Source organism: Rhipicephalus microplus, chromosome 2, assembly GCF_043290135.1.
Source record: "Rhipicephalus microplus isolate Deutch F79 chromosome 2, USDA_Rmic, whole genome shotgun sequence".
In the NCBI taxonomy this organism is placed as follows: domain Eukaryota; kingdom Metazoa; phylum Arthropoda; class Arachnida; order Ixodida; family Ixodidae; genus Rhipicephalus; species Rhipicephalus microplus.
In genome coordinates this window covers 91,238,654-91,256,189 of record NC_134701.1, presented here as the reverse complement: position 1 = coordinate 91,256,189, position 17,536 = coordinate 91,238,654, and the positions used below count along the sequence as shown (strand labels likewise).

The following is a 17,536-nucleotide window of genomic DNA, read 5'->3' as shown; positions in this document are numbered from 1 at the left end:
CTTCCTCTGTCCTTGTCTATATTTTTGCACTGTTTTTACTTCCCAAGTATGAACCACCAACTAGCCCAACTTTCGCTATTATTGCTGATTGAAGAAGTTCCACGATCTTTGCCTGAAGCTATACTGACGTACATGCTGAACAAAACATGGTCTTATACACATGGGCTTATGTCCTCTGCCAATCTTTTTCATTTCATTTAGCTAAGTGTATTTCTAGTTAAAAGAAGGGGGGAGGGGGGCTTGAGAAAAATCGATCTAGACATTGACAGTTTACAGTAGTATGTCCGCTGTGTATGCTACAGAAAAACGCAGGTGATGGTGAAATAGCTGACATGCATCAATAGGCATGCATCTGAAAATTTTTGGGCGGGAGAACAGTGATATTTGCATGCAACGAGCGTAATCGACCTGGTGATTGGTTTGATGACTTATCACTACGAGTAGACACTGCGAAGTGTGCCATTGCTACATTCAAAGGTGGGCAGAATGCTATAAAACACTAGTGTAGATGTACAGAATGCGAGCTAAAACTGCGGCTTCAGTAGGGAGCGGTGTAAGACCACTTCAGTTTATGCGGAGTAAACGCGCACTGTCGAGACGCTGCGCAAGTTTAGCTTATTACAGGAAATGCTCAAGGAATCACTCGCATAATGCGACTGTGAAATGACAACCCCTGCAGCGGTCACCCGGAATACGCCGAGCACCTGATTAATTACATTTTTGTTTTTCATCTGTAATACAGCGACACATACACAAGCTCGCAGACGAACAGGTTGTTGGCAGATGAAGCGACGGTACCGGAAAAGCGCAGGTGGGCACCCGCGCCTACGATGCGCACACAACGCCGGAATTCCCGGAACATATGGTGGCTGTGCCAAGTCGTTGCGGCCTGTCGGTATTGCGCAATGCACAGTACCCAGGACGAAAACGTAAGTGCCAATCGCACTCGGCGTATTGGTTTCGAGCATGAAGCTGTGTGTTATCGGTACTTTCGAGTGAACATTTGCTGCACAGAACGTGGCATGTGCGTCAGTTAGCGCAAGCGTCGTTAGCTGCTGTATGCGCTCGAGATGATGCGCGCTGGGAGTGTACTGCTACGGTCATTGCCCGAGCTACCGCACTACGTCCTACACGGAACGACTGCAGTAAAGGGATTTCGTCGTCGCGGGCGAACAAGCGCACGCAAGACAGACTGAAAAGTTCGGCGCGCGCTTACGGCATGTGCTCCTCTTTCGTCCCGTGGGGTTCTGGCCACCGGCCAAGGGGGCGTAGTGGACACGCTTGCTGTCGGCTTTCTTCTTCTCCGACACATCGCAGGCCAAGGCAGCGGTCATCGCACGGCCGCATAGCCCGTCCCGCGACACCCGAAAGCTGCTGTCATACGCGCACAGCTGTCACCGAAGTACAATCACGTGACAATCCAACTGCTTTCGCTAGCCTTGGCCTAGCTCTGCCAGCTACATGAACTCCGGATAAACCGCGCTATTGCATGCGTGCGGACCAAGCACCGCCATATTTGAAAACCTGGCTTTGTCATTGGCTGCAAGCCCCCCAATGGCGTGCGACAAAACGCAATTGGTGGGCGGGGCCGACGAGAAGCAGACGACGCTTTTCAGAGTCGTCGAGCCTGAAATGAAAACTGTTACTGCTACCATGTTAATAAACATGCGAATTTATTTGAATTACGGCCTGTCGTAGCTCACAGTTTTAGAAAGACTCCGTAATTTTACAAGCAGGCTTCATTTGGAGGAATGAAAGAGCTTTCACAAGGTCAACAACGGCGGTCTGCTCCGCGGTTACCACCGTAGTCTGGATTATTCGATGGAATAGTCAAAATATGTCGCATCGAAGTTTCACTGTAGTAGCGAGAGAAGCAAATTAGTCAATGCTCTTTAAAATGCCTCGAAAATTCTACACAAATAGGATATTCTGGACCGTTTTCAGGAAAAGATGCGGCGAACCGTGCATCGCAACCAGCCTCAACCCTCTGGCGGGAATATTTTCGCGCGAAATACGACGAGAGCGCGCGTCTTTGTACGCGGCGCTTTTTTTGCGCGAAACGGTCGAGCGTTATACCCTCTGTGGTAGACATTTAAATCGAAGTCATCCGGTCCATTTAATCGATCTTATTAGTCCCGGATTACGTTGGATAGACTCTTTAATTCATCTAGTTGTGCAATCATGGTACAGTTTTGATTGAAGGTTTGCGTAATATACGTTTCGAGGGGGATTTTTCGAGGTCTACTATGTCCGCGTAGCGGAAGCCTACTTAGTGCTGGGCGCCGGCTGCTGGCGGTGCGGGCCGCATCACGTCGAGGGATGATGATCTCCACGCATCAGGTGGACTTGGTTCACACGGAGATGGCCAGCGGAAGCTTCAAGACACCTACGGCCAAGGAAGCGGGAGGATCGCGGCACTCGCTCGTCAAGCCGGGCCAGCTGCCGGCGGCTGCCATTGTGATGGACGAGTACGGACAGACTCCTGACCACTTCTACCTGGCCCGCAATCCGGCCAAGCCGCCTGCCGAGAGAAACCAGGTGGGTCGTTACGACTGCCCTGAGGCCTCGGGCTTGACCCGGGGCCCCTTAAATACTGACCGGATGCGATTGCGGAAAGACATTTTGCGTATGCTCTGCCCTTTGGCTTCCTTTGTTTACAAACGACTTCCGCGATTGGGCCCGGGGACCTGGGGCACCGGCTACCCCCCAGGGGGGTTCGGACTAAAGTTTACGGTGACCCCTTGTCCGCTAATGTATTCAGAATGCCAAGGAGACCCGTGCGAACAGCGCACGTCGCAAAAAATTATCCTTATTTTTGATCGCCCTGCCTTGATTATGAGTGGGGCTGCGGCTACCTCAAACCACCGGGCGACCGTTAAGTCCGGTGTCGGTTGTGTGCTTCAAAGACCGAAAGGAATATCCCTCTTTCTATATTTCGTTTATTTTGGCTTCTCGTGATTTCGTTTCCGAGAATCGAGAGGAATGCGCTGCCCGGAAAAACAATCCGAGAACGCCGTGTACTACGTGTCGCCCCCTCGCCATCTCCCCCACAGGGCGCTTCGCCTCCCGCGGTTTCGAGCTGGTCATCTGCGCCACTCATTACTCGGTGTTGCCTGGCCTGACCAGCTTTCTTAATTACCGCCACGGCGGCGGGAACGCACGCCCCGGGCTCGCGATCGAAACCGTTGTCGTGTCAGCACCGCGGTGGCGTGCGGCTTGTCACCCCTAAAAAGGGGCAGGTGTGCGTCCGGCCACACGCGTTTTCGTGCGCATCGTGCCCGTGCGGACGATCGGCCGGCAGAAACCTGCCCGTTCAAGAATCCGAGCCCACGGCCCCTGTGGCAGCAGTGGCTGATGCAGCTGGTCCCGCGAAACGACTTCATTGTTAAATGGGCGAAGCGGACAACGTGTATGCGTGGCGGGGGGGACTCTCGGGAGCACACTGCGCAGATTCGTGCGGCTGGCGGTTGCGTGGCTTCGTCAGCTGCTGTGGTTAGCGATTTTCGACAGTCTCGACCGATTATTCACGCCGATTACACCGGCCACGGCGTTGTCCTTCCTTATAACGGCTTCTTTATTTGTATTTACTTTGGCCGCTGTCGACACGGTCGGGCGCCGACGGCTGCTTGCGTTTTTTTCCCACGCCCTCCGGCGCGATTCTTTTTTTTTTTTTTTCGGAACCTCGATGGCGCGCACATGTGTACCCGCGTGGCCACTAGAGCCAGCTCGGTTAGCTATGCGCTTTGAAACCGTGGTCGCTCCAAGCGGCTTTTAAAATCATGGCGATTGTGTCATTTGCCGGTAAGACGTGTCCCAACTTGGCCGGTTCCGCGGGATGAATGCGTCACTTTCGTCATCGTGTATTGTGACGGGAGTTGTCACTCATTCGCGCGTTTAATCCGTGTGTCGCTATTGTTAAGGTGTTGTTTCTAAATCTTTCTGGCACTCGTCATTAGGTGGAGCATATCAGAACTCAATTAGTCGTGTGTCACACGGTCTTAGCACTGGTTCCTGCTATGGTGATTTCAGGTCAAGCGCCGGCTAGACATGGAGTCCCCCGAGTCATTTGATTTCAAGGCACCAGCGACGAAGAAGGGGCGTCTGGCCAGCTCTACCGGAGGTCAAGTTCGCAAAAGTACGTTGAGACTGACAGTTTGTGTTGCCGAAACTGCTTTCACTCCTATATGTCAATAAAAGCAGCGTGAAAGTTCTGCGTTGCTGATGTTATCTGTGGCAAGAAGCGTTGGAACATTTTCATGTCAATGGATACATAAAGCTAGCTGTAGCACATGTTACGTTCTAGCAAAATAGCAGCAGTGTTTGGTTCTGCAAATTTTTTTGTAACACATTTTGTTTTTCATTAGCTTAACTAGTATAACTAGCTTGTGATAGCTTATCCTAGTTTCTAGTACAAAGTAGACACCACCTTGCAATCTTTCAATTCTTCAGCATCTATCAGGGTACTCAGCATTGGCAGGCAGAACTGTGTGTAGTCTTACAACGCATCTTGTTTTTGTTTATTTGCTGTGTAGATGGGGAACGCAATCGGTATGACACATCCCTCGGTCTGCTCACAAAGAAGTTCATCCAGCTGCTGAAGGGTGCATCAGACGGGGTAAGACGGCTGTCTTGATTTTTCTAATTTGTCTTTTACAGATGCTCGACAGTCACGGTTCATGCATGCTACTTGTACTGTATCTTTGGCTTCAGAGTTTCCGCTTGAAGCATTAGTGTGTCCCATGACTGTTTAGCTTTGCTTAACCATTGCATTTGAAAGAAGCAAAACGGCTGGAAGTCGCATTTTGTACAATTTCGTGACGGGGCTGGCAAGGTCCATTAGTGATTGTCTGCATCAGTTTTCTTCTCCTCATGATTGTGCTTGTACTAGCCATCAGACTTGTTCTTCCTCCTGTAGGCTCAGCCTCCACACTGGCACAGGTGCTGTGTGGTGAAGCATACTTGTTTTCTTGAAGGCTGGCAATTCGTAAAAAATAAAAGAAAAAAACCTACTTTTGTATGTTAAAAATTATAGGGCCCCAAAAAAAGACATTTTTATGCATGGATGTTTTTGAGTGAAAAAATAAGGTGGTACCAATAAGTCAAAGGTCGTAGTGCAAGGCTAGGTCAAGATGAAAATGAAATCGTGAAAGAATAAGTCTACTTTAATGCAAATACTTTTCTGTTGTAATGATTAGTACAGCATAAGCTCAGAGACATTTATGAACTGCGGCCAACCAGTTAAGACACAAACGACACATTTTGGAAAGGTCAAGGTCATTGAGAGGACAAACCTTTAGAGTGTTAGTACTCTGCAAGGATGGCACGGTGAAACAGTTGAAAAATGCTACAATGAACGAATGAGACTGGATTGCTGAAACCTGGATTTGTAGAGTGACTAAGTGATACTAGATTGGGTGCACTTATGATTGCTACAGTCAGTCAACAAATTTTATGTTATTTCGGTCCTAAGGAACTAAAGAGTTGCAATTGTGGGCCGCGCCCACTTTGCCTGCTACAGGCACTTATGAATGGCCTTTTTTAACTGTTTGTCTTGTATCAGTGTTTGTCGACTTTTCCACATTTGCGTGAAAGATGAGGTTTTCTTTTATTTGATGCGAAGTCCTTGTCATTGCCCTTAAGGGAGGTCTACTCATCCATACCACTTGTGCTGTTATGACACATTAAATTCATAACTTGTTAGGTGCCCTCATAGTGGCCCTTTCTTTATTTTTCAATTTTGTTATCTCACCGAGTTGTACATTATCATGGCTATATTTAGTTCGTGCTTCTGTAAAGTTTGTACTTGAAAGGAGTATGAGGGAGCACAACTGTGAGAGAGAGAGAAGGAATGTAGGAAAGGTAGGGAGGTTAACTAGACTATGCGTCCAGTTTGCTACCCTACACTTGGGGAGGGGGAGAGGGGAGTAAAAGAGAGAGACACATGTCACATAGCACACACAAAGACGAGTTTCTCAGGAGGGCTCGTGTGGCTTTCTGTGCTGATGTGCTGCGCGACCAGGCTCCTAAGATCTTTGCTTCATTGAATGGCCGGTCATCGAGTCTATTCAAGGCACACTGGAGAGTCCGGGGAAGCACAACTGTGATTAGCAGATATCCTGTTCAGGGAGTCTGAAGATGAGCTGTGGCTCATGGGAAAATGCGACGATGGATTTTAGCTGGCTATGTGTTTTTAAGGAAAAGATTTGAGCAACAATCAGTTGCCTGGCAATGAGTTGTCAAAATTTTGGAACAGGTGTTTGTGTATCTTGGTGGGGTAATTGAAGGCAATAAGGTTGGAGGTATGGTAAATATTGTCAAGCCGGAAATAACACAGAAAACAAACAGCCTTGGTTAAGCTCCCTACCTTTTTTTTATCCTTATTCTGCTCCTCATTGAAAGTAACAAAGAAGCTCAAATAATATGAATAATTGGAAATGACGAACCTTCTGCCAATAGCAAATTTTAGGTTCGGAGTGAATAGTGATTTGGTCGAATAATTTTGAATAAAATTCGATAGCATATATCCCATAGTATATGAAAAAATGATCATACTTGCCATGACCCAGTGGTCCTGTGCAATTTTTTCAATTGAAAAGAAGCTGTGAGCAACTGTCGGTTATCTTTTATTCAAAAGAGAAGTGGAAGCAACTTTGAATAGTAGGAGGATTTGGCTTTTGGTAGTATGCCACTGATATGCTATAAAGAATGTTACATCTCAAGATTTACTCTACTTAACTTATATAAGCCGGTTAGCAAGATAATAAATGTAACGATGAATGGTTTGAAGGCAAAACGCTCATTTATTTCTGTGTCACACGGCACTTTTAATCGCAGTCAGTGTCGATCCGTATTAACCACGATACAGATTAGGTGCTGCTACATGGTTACTTTTAATTACGATCAGGTGTAATCGCGATCTGCCTGAGAGATCGCGATTTTGCTGCCGTCTGCACCACCTAGCTGAGCTTGTTGAAAGCACAATAAACAAGAAAATCAAGCATAGTTAGATAAAAACGCTTTAAAACAGCTAGATGTATATAAAAATGCAAATTCTAAACTGTTTAAATTGCAACAATATCTAAGGTATTGCATATTTCAGGATTCGCATCGACCACATGTAGTTACAGGAGAGCAGACGACAAGCAGTCGACCGTTGCCTTCAGCGCTTAGTTCAACTTTCGCTCCGTTAGAGCTGTCGGAACACCTAGAAGCAAGCTTATTATGAGTTTCGCAAGCCTTTCAATCACGTCGCAACGTATGCGCACTTTGTGGTCGAATTAAGATATCTTTACAGTAATTAACCGCTGGCATGAGCGCCTGGAACTGACTTGAGGTGCCACAAGTGCAACCACTGGCGCATACAATGAGATTGACATTTCACTTCGACTACACGGCTACGAGCGTGGGCCATCAGAAAAAAAAAAGCGTAGGTTAAGGATCTCTTGCAGCAACATAGGTAAGTGCTAGGAAAATTTCATCGAGTGATGGATTTATGAAATTACTATTGCAGCAGCCTGCAAAGTTTTTGACGTTCAAGTGGTTCTTGCACGGATAACATTGCTGATAAAGGAATCTATACATATACCATACGTCGAGTCTTGTCAGTGGCATGTTTTACGGCACGCAAATGCCACCTGGGGCATTTCATCTGACCCAACCTCAAACCGGATTAGCTTGGACCGTGTAGCAGCGATCATGAAGTTGATCGCGATCAAGAGAACTCGTCCGTATCGCCCTGATCGTGATTAAAAGTGCCAGTGTGACACATTAAACTTGAAGTAAAGCTTTGCCGCAGTTTTAATGTTCCCTGATAAGGTGTCTTCACGGTATGGCACTCCTCTACTGCAGTAAAACCACCTTTACAGGGGGTTGCATGCAGTTTAAATATTTTCATTTGTTCATCTTCAATACTACGAAATTTATTATATTTTAAATTCTTATCAAACCGAATTTGAATGCTGTAATATTTCATCGAAATTTAAAAGTGTTTGAATGTTTGCTGAAACCTAGAAATAGTTGATAATGATTGATATTTACCTTGTGTGTAAATATGCAAACCATAGAAATTTAGTGCGGGAGCCCCATAGATGTAATCGGTCATGTATCAATTTGCCAACATTTTGTTTTGATTCATGGTTCATTTCGGCTGAAGAAGCTCAAGGTAGAATTGTCGTTTGGTGGATACAAGGCCGTTGGGCGGTTCTGTCAAGGCAACGCAGCATTCACTGTGAAGTTTCTTCGTTACGTGCATACTCGCAGATTTCATTTCAAACTAGCAAAAATACACAGCTTTGTTTCCCACAGAGTAATGTGGATACTACGATTTATAGGCCCTAACAGTATTGTTATAAATGTGAAATTGCACATTTCAAATCGTAGAATCTTCTACAACGTTTGAATACATTCTTGTATGTTTATTGTTTTTTTTTAAGCAATGTATAGTGACGTGAATTGGGATGGTGCATTCCAGAAGGAGCTGCTGCGAGTAATTGCTTTTGTTTGTTTCTAAAAAAAATGTCGAATTTTTGGCAATCCTTGCACAACCTCTGGATGCTAGATGACATCTGTTGTTTACTCCAACAGTGCACCAAAAGTGTCTTATTCAAGTATTAATAAACAATGGCTAGGTAATTGTAACTAGAAGTGCATAAGGTCTTTGGCATGATTTATTGAAGCAGTACTTGAATATATGTACATATGTTGACATCGGGGATAGAGAAAAAAGCATAAACCACAAATATGACAATTAGAGGAGGTGCTCACATATTTAATAATTTTTATATGTTCGTTTTCTCATATGGTGCACATTTACACTATGAGTAAAAATGTGCCATGGTCAATTGTGTGCATCCACATTAGTACCTGGAGTGATTATCACTGTCATGGTCATTTATTTCAGGGACATAATGTGCTATGAAACCTTCGAGCATATTGTAATCTCTGTCAGTCCTCAAACAAATGAAAACCTTCAAGGCAGTGTAATCCTTTCATTCTTTTGTGAGTGGATGAGCAAAAACAAAACAAGCCAGTCCGTGAAATAGTTGTAGGAATATTGAGTGCTTCTACTTGGAAAAGCATGGCGGTGTTTTATTCTTAGTTGCATACTTGCGGGCATGTTCAATTCAATGTCTGTTTGTTAGCCTTTTTCTTCAAGACTGAGCAGAGGATTGGTATTGTAAACAGCTCTGCCACAGTAGCTAGCATATCTGCATGCGGCTTTCCCACTGGTTTTCATGCATGAGACTTACTGGTTTGTAGCTGCAGCACAGTCAAACGAATTGCCATTCAGTTCGTGAGAGTATCCTTGGAAAGCTTTGACGTTCCTCCTGTTGATGCGCTTGTTACAAGCTGCCACTCTAGCGTCGCCAGCGCGAAGTCGGCGACGGGAATGACAGCAGGTTGGTTCGTTCCGTACGCAAGCAGAGACAGTAAAGAGATCAGAGATGTGAGAAAACAAAACAAACTTTACTCTAGTGATAGTGCAGCACACGGGATCTAATACAACACTTCAATACAACTAACAAAATACATCGACACTTGATACAACTAAAGAAATATATAACAGAGACAATAAATCAGCTTACGAGAGAGAACTATTACAAACTACACACACTAACACGAATAGAACGACGGAGGAGAAAGTTCGAAGATATAAACAGGTGAAGGCATACGTGTGATGACCGGCAGCGTTGTGTCCCCGACGATCGGATGCGAGAAGTCGAAGAGAGTTCTGGCACGACTGCGATGTTGGCGGTGTTGCAACGCTGGTGGTTCCGGGAGGCTAGTGCTTGCAGGTGACTTCGAGCAGGTTGAGCTAACTCGAGGCGAAGTCCCGATGTCTACGTTGCAGACGTTAATATCGCGTCACAACTAGACGAACGGCTAAGTTTAGGTGGCCAGCCGATACAGAGCCACACTAAAAACTTCTAGAAGAGATGCTTGTTGATCTGTTTCTACACCATCTTGGTCAGCGACTAGTCTGCCTAGCAGGGCAAAATCCTGCGCTTAAATCCCCCTCGTGTCTCCTCGCTCTCTTCCTTGGGGACAAGAGACCTCTGCATGGGTCCAATCATGTGCGTTTAGTTGACGGAAACTCCGCCCCAAAAATATTTTGACCCCAGCCCTTTTTAATTGAGAGAGGGCCCGCAACTAGCGAGAGTGACAACCTGTCGGGTTGTTGTCATACGGCTTGGCCACCAGAGCGTTTCCCACGCTTTTCTCCGTGGGAACGGTCAACCATTTAGCTCTCAGCCGGGCGTCTCGTAGTCTAATCCTTTTTCGGGGTATACCGCGGCCTTCTACGACCTTGCAGACGTCGCCACAGTTACAAAAGGATTAACTGTCGGCGGCGACGTTCTAAGGAGAGCACCCCATTTTGCACTTATCGGTTCCCTTTCATGTGCCGCCGTTTCTCACGGTCAGTCGGGGAGTACGGCGCCCGTTAATTGCCGTGACGTGGTGTCGCCAAAAATAGCCGTCCGTGACAGCGCTCATGGTATCAAAGTGAAGACTATCCCTCGAGTGATTGACACACCCTGTAGTATGCAGGGACTTTTCCCAAGCTTGTTTTAAAAGTATGCATCAGGAGTTCAATCACTGGGACTTCATATTTCATGCTTTTTATTCATGCCCTATACAAACCGAATCATCATTTGCGTATGGGCTTTGCATGCTGGCATTAGATCTCAACATTCGCCAGCCTAGAAAAATAGGTTCACTGCTTCTTTATTTTTTACTGTCTTTAAATAAGGGGCATGCTACAGTCAGTCCTGAAAGCTCCTGACAGTGTGATTAGCCATCTTGATTAGTAAAATTTATGCGCGATGTTGTAGTATCTTCAGTGGCATTCTAAAAGCATTCAATGGTTCGTTAAAATGGTGGGTTAATGTACCATCATTAAAAATTATGACAGGGGTGCAAGCTGTGTGCATATGCTTTATAATTTAAGGTATTGCCAGCTAATGTTAAGATTGTGTTTATGACAAGCAGCCACCTTGGCAGGTTTGGTAAAGTATAGGATAATGTAATCTGCGGGCAGCCAGTTGTGCTATGGTAGAATAGATGTAGTGTCGTGTCACTCTGAAACAAAATGAAACAAAAAAATGACTGTATATCGATGTACATCTGACACTGGAATACAAATAGAAAAATTAGTTATTGATACCTAGCATTTAAATATTTAGGTATTCAGTAATGAATTTCCTTAAAGGATAATGGGAGTGGTATTTAAAAAATGTGGCCATTGGCATTTTTTAAACAGCAAGTGCATCACTGATACATAGATGCTTGTTACGTTCTTTAAATATTATACAGTGCACCCCACATGGTCCGCATTAATTCAGAGGCGACCCACTATGGCATGCTTTACAATAGTTTTAATGTGATAGTGTTAAAGAGCTCATTTTGCAGTAATTCAGACGTCAGTGTCATTTGTTGTGAGTGAAAAATCATGTTGTGGGTGGCCGAAAAATCGAGAAAGATGCAAATAATGTTGATAATAAATGTTTCTAGGTCTGAGTGAGGATCGAACTTGGGCTGTTTGTATGACAAGCAGCTGTTCTATCATAACGCCACACGTATGATCAGAAATACAGTGAAAATAACTTTCTTTGCTGGAAATGCAGTAAAGATAATGTTCATGCTTTACAGACACACATGTCCTGTATGAGGGCATGACAATACAACATGTAATATCGCACTAATAATGAGTGGTACAAACCTAGTTGCCATCTGGCATCGGTACATGTGATTATCGTAACGACTTTGTGTTTAAATCTGGCCACTCATTACAAAAGGTGCTTATGTTACAGAAAAGCTCAAAAGATCATCGTGCAGTTTTTTTTTTTCAGCTCTTGTTCATTTTAACTTGTTTTCGGTTCCTATGAATTCCAGATGATACGAATATTCTGCATGCTCCCTTCGAATTTGTATCATCGAGATTCTACTGTAGTGCCTTCAGCAAAGTGATAATACGTAACAGTACACTGCAAAATGGAGCTACATGAAGATAAATTTATTATGTACAAAATTCATTTCACCAAAGGCTCAATATATCTTCTTCTTTCTTAGCCCCAAGGTGGCACAAGTAGCAAAACAATCGTGTACATAAGGTCTCATACAGTTATCACTGAACTCCTTCACTGTCAGTAGAGCTTTTAAGATGGCAAAATTTTCTTGATTGTCGTTGCTATGCTTTTACTTGGTCAGATTTTACTGGTTGTCTTTTCTATAAGCCTTCGTTATAGCAGTGCTTAAAGTGTGAATGGATAATACAGCAGTCAAATTTGCTTCGAGATTAATGGAAAACTTCTGAAATCTCAAAGTATTTGAAGGGAACAAATAAATTTGTTTTGCTACATGTTAATTGCTTTAAAATGTGGCTTCACTGTGGTTTGGGGATGTAGTGCCGTGAAAGCTGCTTTTCAGGGGAAATATGCATCGCCATGAAGTTACATTTCAATCATAAGTGTATATATTATATGCATCTTGGCGACTTTTGAAAGTGTTATGAGGGCTTATGTGGACTGAGTATGGAAAAAACTTAAAACATTGCAAGCTTTATGACTTAAAACTTCTGTCAACTACCATTAAAATTCTACTAATACTTGACTTCACTTGAAGATTATTTGATAATAATCACGATTTGCTTTGAACTAAATAAGTAATATTCATGAAAGCCTACTTTTGAACAGAGGCATAAGACGGAATTTAATTTTGTGTAGAGAAAAAGGCATTCACTTTTGTATGCATTTGTATATTTTAGTGTGTATCTGCATGAATACACTTATACCAGTCAAAATTTTTGGGGGGGGGGGGGGGGCAATGTTGAATCTTCGACCTGCACTTCTGGCTGTACCCTTTTTTTTTTTTTTGTACAATGGTAAACTGCATACTCGAGCCAACAAGGCCTCCAGTCCAATCACTTTCTGCAGCCACAGTGCAGTAGCATGGTCACTTCAAAACGCCCTCACCTCAGGGGAAGGGCCATTAGACCACACACACACACACACAAGCTTTGGTGAAGTTGAAGGTGCACTTTCTGGATCGGGGCCCCGCACACGGTAAAGAACAAAATGATGTACCTGCTTAAGTTTGAGTTAGGTGTGATGCTCGGTGCGTGTTCTGGCAAAATTTCTATCTACTATGAAATGACCCACAAGACACACGCTCACCGAGTACCCCGCTAGAGTGTTACTGTGCCGCCGTCTGCGTCGACTTCCATTTCGAGATGATATGCCCTTGCTCGGGTGCTATTGCCTTTGCCATTGCTTTCTCTGTGTTTTCCCTTGCACTTGCAGCACTTTTCTCGCAAATGATTGCGTGGTATCTTGGAGGCGGCTGATCAGGCATTTACTTTTCAAACATAAGAGTGATGCGAAATAGCCTACATTTCTTACCAACATTGTGCACAACTCTTCAATGCACCTTTCTAATGAAGGTGCCTCGAATGCTGTCATAATCCTTAGTGGGGCTGTTGTAAGCACGAATGGCTGCCCAGAAACACTTTGTCACCCTTTCTATAGACGAGAGCACGCCCATCTCGCACCCAGACGCCTTCGGCAGTATATCCTCGCTCCCAGTGAGAATAATTTGTTTACAACTGCGAAGGCGCCCCTCGCTAGCATGGAATGCAGCAGCTCTGGAAACTTAAAATGCAAAAAAGCGCCTGTTCACGCTGCGTCCGTTTATAAAATGTCAGCTGGGTACCACTGCGCTGTCATCTGATGCCATAACAACCAGCGCAAGAAGAAAATATTGCTGAGCACTGCCTGTGAAGTTCACAGCGCATCGCGGGAATCGTGCCGGTGCGGTGTATTGCGATTGCACAGGCTTCCGTCCACAACGAAAAACGCTGAGCTCCGCTGCCTTAGGATATATTTGCAATCAGCAGGAAAGACTAAGAGCCCTGTGAAGTGTACAAGTAAGTATGCTTATTGCGTTTATTCAAGCGCGACTCCAGCTGTTTCACTTTACAGCAGCGATTTGCGTGCCGTATGTCGGTAGTATGCAGCACAAAACTATTGCCGTAGTCTTTCGCAGGCCGCATGTCAATAATAGGATATACGTATTACGACTCACGCGTGGATGCACGCACCGCGCATGCTTAGTACAACTGCAACGGCCTACTATCGCGATGCGTAAACGGCGCGGAAAGCATGACTTTCGACTCGGTCGAACTGCGACATGCCTTGATTGACACTGGGCGAATCTACACGTGCTTTCAGCTGGCGTCACTGTAGCATTTTAAAATCTTGTTCTGGCTGGGACTTTTGCAGCACCTGTGTGTTCCTAGTGCCTGGCAAGACTGGCAATTGATAAACATGCGGTGCATGAGCGTGAGTTGGAACCAGATTTTAGCGCTACGTTGACGCCGGCTTACAGCACAAAATCTGCCTTGTCACAGCCAAGGCACGCCGCAGTTCGATTGAGTTGAAAGCAACGCTTTCCGCTGTTTGCGTTTCTTTCAATCGCAATAATACGTACCTGATGAAGCTGCTTCTGTAGTCTGCAATGCACGAGCTGCAGACATTTCGTACTGTCGAGGACCGTCTCCTCGACATTTCACACGAAATCAGCCTAAAATTTTAGCACAGGAACAGTGCGAAACATGCTTATAGCCGGACTCGACTTGTGAAGTTTCGCGTTTGATTTCTAGAGCGTCTGCTCGCCTGGCAGTTGAGAGTGTTGAGTCGCCTCGCTTGCAACAGACGGCGCCACGCGGTTTTCAATATGGCAGCAAGCAGTGAGCTTTCTGTGTTCTAGTGTATAGCCAGATCACTTCGCTAGCTCCGCCATGTTGAATTCCGGCAGTGTCATTTGCTTTGTCTTTAGTGTGGTGCTTTGGAGTGTGCACAATAGGCACTGTCAACAAAAGATTTGACAGCAAGCACAGTTTTTTTAAAAATGTTGCTTCTCCTGCTGATTTCACAGCCACTTTTGTTTTTTTAGTGTTCATCAGAGGAATTGGAGGTAATTGCAATGGCCACAAAGCTCCTAAAGAGCTTAGTGATGGCGTGTGTCATCGGCACGACTTCTGCAGAACGTTATTCAAAGAAACAAAGAAGGTACTTCTGCCCGTGCGTAAGGGGTGTGAGTCGTGTCTTGTTAGAAAAGTGAACAAGCCTCATAGTTCCCCAATTTTTATTTGATACCTCTAAATCTTGCTTTATGCTAGAGTTGCACGATTTCTTCGTGGCACTCGGACTGTCAAAATTCAAGCCAGTGATTGAACCATTGCATGCAAAATGGACGTTTTCTTTTCAAGTTCAACTCGGACGTTTCGGCAGTGCACTCTTAAAAAATAAGTGAAATAGCAGAGACCTTACAACATTGTCACCCGTCATTTCTAAGACCAAGTTGATCATTCTATATCACAGAGTGAGTGCCCATTTTGTTCCGTTTGCCTGCTCTCAACCCAACATTTTTTATGCAGGCAATGCAGTAAGCTCAATCGAAGTTCACTGAATTTGAGTACCTGTACTGTTGTCAGAAGCCCTTAAGATTGTACATTGACAATTGGTACCAGGTGCTCACACGTGTAAAAGATTTTGAGGCAGCCACCGTTGGATCTCAAAAATACCAAGTGAAGTTAACGTGGCAAAATTGATGCATCTCTCATAGTGCAACCTTTATGTGCACTGGCTGCTGCACTCGAAAACTATTTTTCACTGTTCCCTGTGTTCAATTTACAATTATCACCCAACTACGTTTTGCTCTGTGAAATTTGAAGTATTTTTCATTCATTTGCAAAATATACAAGACAGCCTTTAACATCTTGTGTTGCGGAAGTGAGCGTGTTTCCTCCCCAATTATGCTGAACACATTGCTTTTTGAAGTAGGCAGAGAGCAATGGCTCGAACCGAAATTGCCTTAGCAGATGACATGCTGTTTTGCTATCCAGCTTGTAGAGCACTTCTGTGAAGCTGTACATCTATGAGTGCAAAATGTACAAACCCAGTGCACCGTATTCGTGCAATATTTCAACGTAAAAGTGGAAAGGGGAAGAAGTACTTGACAACTGAAGCATTGACTGTTGGAATAACCGAGATGAAATGCTCGGGGCATAAGGAAACTGACCCTGTGAAGATCTTCCTCCGAAAGTGGACTGAGACGAAAAGTAGTGGTGGTGGAGGAGTGAAATAAAATAAATTTAATTGTGTGCAAGCACCCAGGTGTAGTAAAAGAAAGAAATAGTAATCTAAAATATAGCAATTACAGGTGAGTGAAGTTAAAAAAAAAAATCACATTATACTGAAGAGATACAGCATGCGGTAAATCACTGAGGAACAGGCCAGCTTAGGTTCAGTTCCGATAAGAACATAGTGCTAGTGTCGTCTCTTTCCAGTGTGTGCTGGGCATTTTTTTTTCTTTTCTGAGACAACTGGAATATTTAAGGTTTTCCTTGAGAAAAATGGAGAGCTTTAGAAAAAGAAAAGAAAATGACGACCTCTAGGAAATATACAAAACCGTAGCTAGACTGATTTTTAAAGGAGACAGTTGGAGGCAAAGCATGTGGGCAAGATGTAAGTAAGCTTTTTAAACCACTACATTTAATTTAAAAAGTAACTACAGGTGTTAGTAACTACTGCAAGAGACAAAAAAGAGTTTGCTGAGTTGTCAAATATGATCAATGAGAAAAAATGCTGCAACATTCAGTACAGATCAACATATGTTGCAAAACAGATATAGGTACTGTAAAAAAAAAAAAGAAAGAAAGGCAGCATTATTAGAGCAGTTAAAAATGAACTGTGTGGGGTGAACATAAATGGATATAGAAGAAGATAAGAATAAAAATCTCGTTAGCGATTTCAATGGCATAGTGAACATGGCAGATTTCTGCTTGCAACTGTACTGCACAGTGTACAGACAAGCTGACCTACCTGTTGTGAAAGCTAATTTGAATGGTACACTTAAGCGCAAATACCAACGAGGCTATGAAAGCCCTAGAGAGCATTTTTTCTGGGAAAGTGACTGATGATGATGGCAAAACAGTCTATTTGATTAAAAAATGCAAATTAGATGATTTAGAGAAGCTCACAAGACTCTACGGTCAGTGCCTTGCGTTTTCGCCTGCAACAACAAGTTGAAAAAATGGTAACATTCTACTAAAACACAAAAAAGGGGAGACTATAGATGAATCAACACAACAAGTTGAAAAAATGGTAACATTTTACTAAAACACAACAAAGGGGAGACTATAGATGAATCAACATATTACCAGTAGTGTTTGAAATGTTACGTAACATACGATTGATAAGGTAATCAACTGAGAAAGCAATTAGCAAAATACAACAAATCCCGGTACAGGACTCTGACAGAGTAGTTTAAATGAGCAGTATAAATAGCAGCAGTTTTAGAGGCATTACATTGCCAAGGAAACATGAATAAATATCCTAGACAACATCCACAAAAATTTCACAGCTACCCTTCTTGTCCACAACTTAAGCAGATTAAATAAGCGGTCAAGTACCTTACATCATGCATTGGAATGGTATTTGATACGTGCAGTATGAAAATATAAGAAAAGAGCAGAGTG

The 17,536-nt window shown here is 44.0% G+C and overlaps 2 protein-coding genes across 4 annotated transcripts in view; one reads left to right on the top strand and one right to left on the bottom strand.

Moving 5' to 3' along the window:
• Positions 1-1,480, bottom strand: part of LOC119170806 (sialin) — an 82,608-nt gene extending 81,128 nt beyond the window's left edge. The window contains exon 1 of the mRNA XM_037422065.2: positions 1,217-1,480. Coding sequence (XP_037277962.2) covers positions 1,217-1,334 — 118 coding nt within the window. The 5' untranslated portion in view covers positions 1,335-1,480. The remainder of the gene's footprint in view (positions 1-1,216) is intronic.
• Positions 1,481-2,025: 545 nt separating this feature from the next.
• Positions 2,026-17,536, top strand: part of LOC119170810 (transcription factor E2F2) — a 41,229-nt gene continuing 25,718 nt past the window's right edge. Inside the window, exons 1-3 of one of the 3 annotated variants that reach the window (XM_037422068.2) lie at positions 2,026-2,538; positions 4,030-4,135; positions 4,533-4,615. In XM_037422068.2, coding sequence (XP_037277965.2) covers positions 2,320-2,538; positions 4,030-4,135; positions 4,533-4,615 — 408 coding nt within the window. In that variant the 5' untranslated portion in view covers positions 2,026-2,319. The other 2 variants (XM_075886634.1, XM_075886635.1) reach the window with 2 other exon arrangements.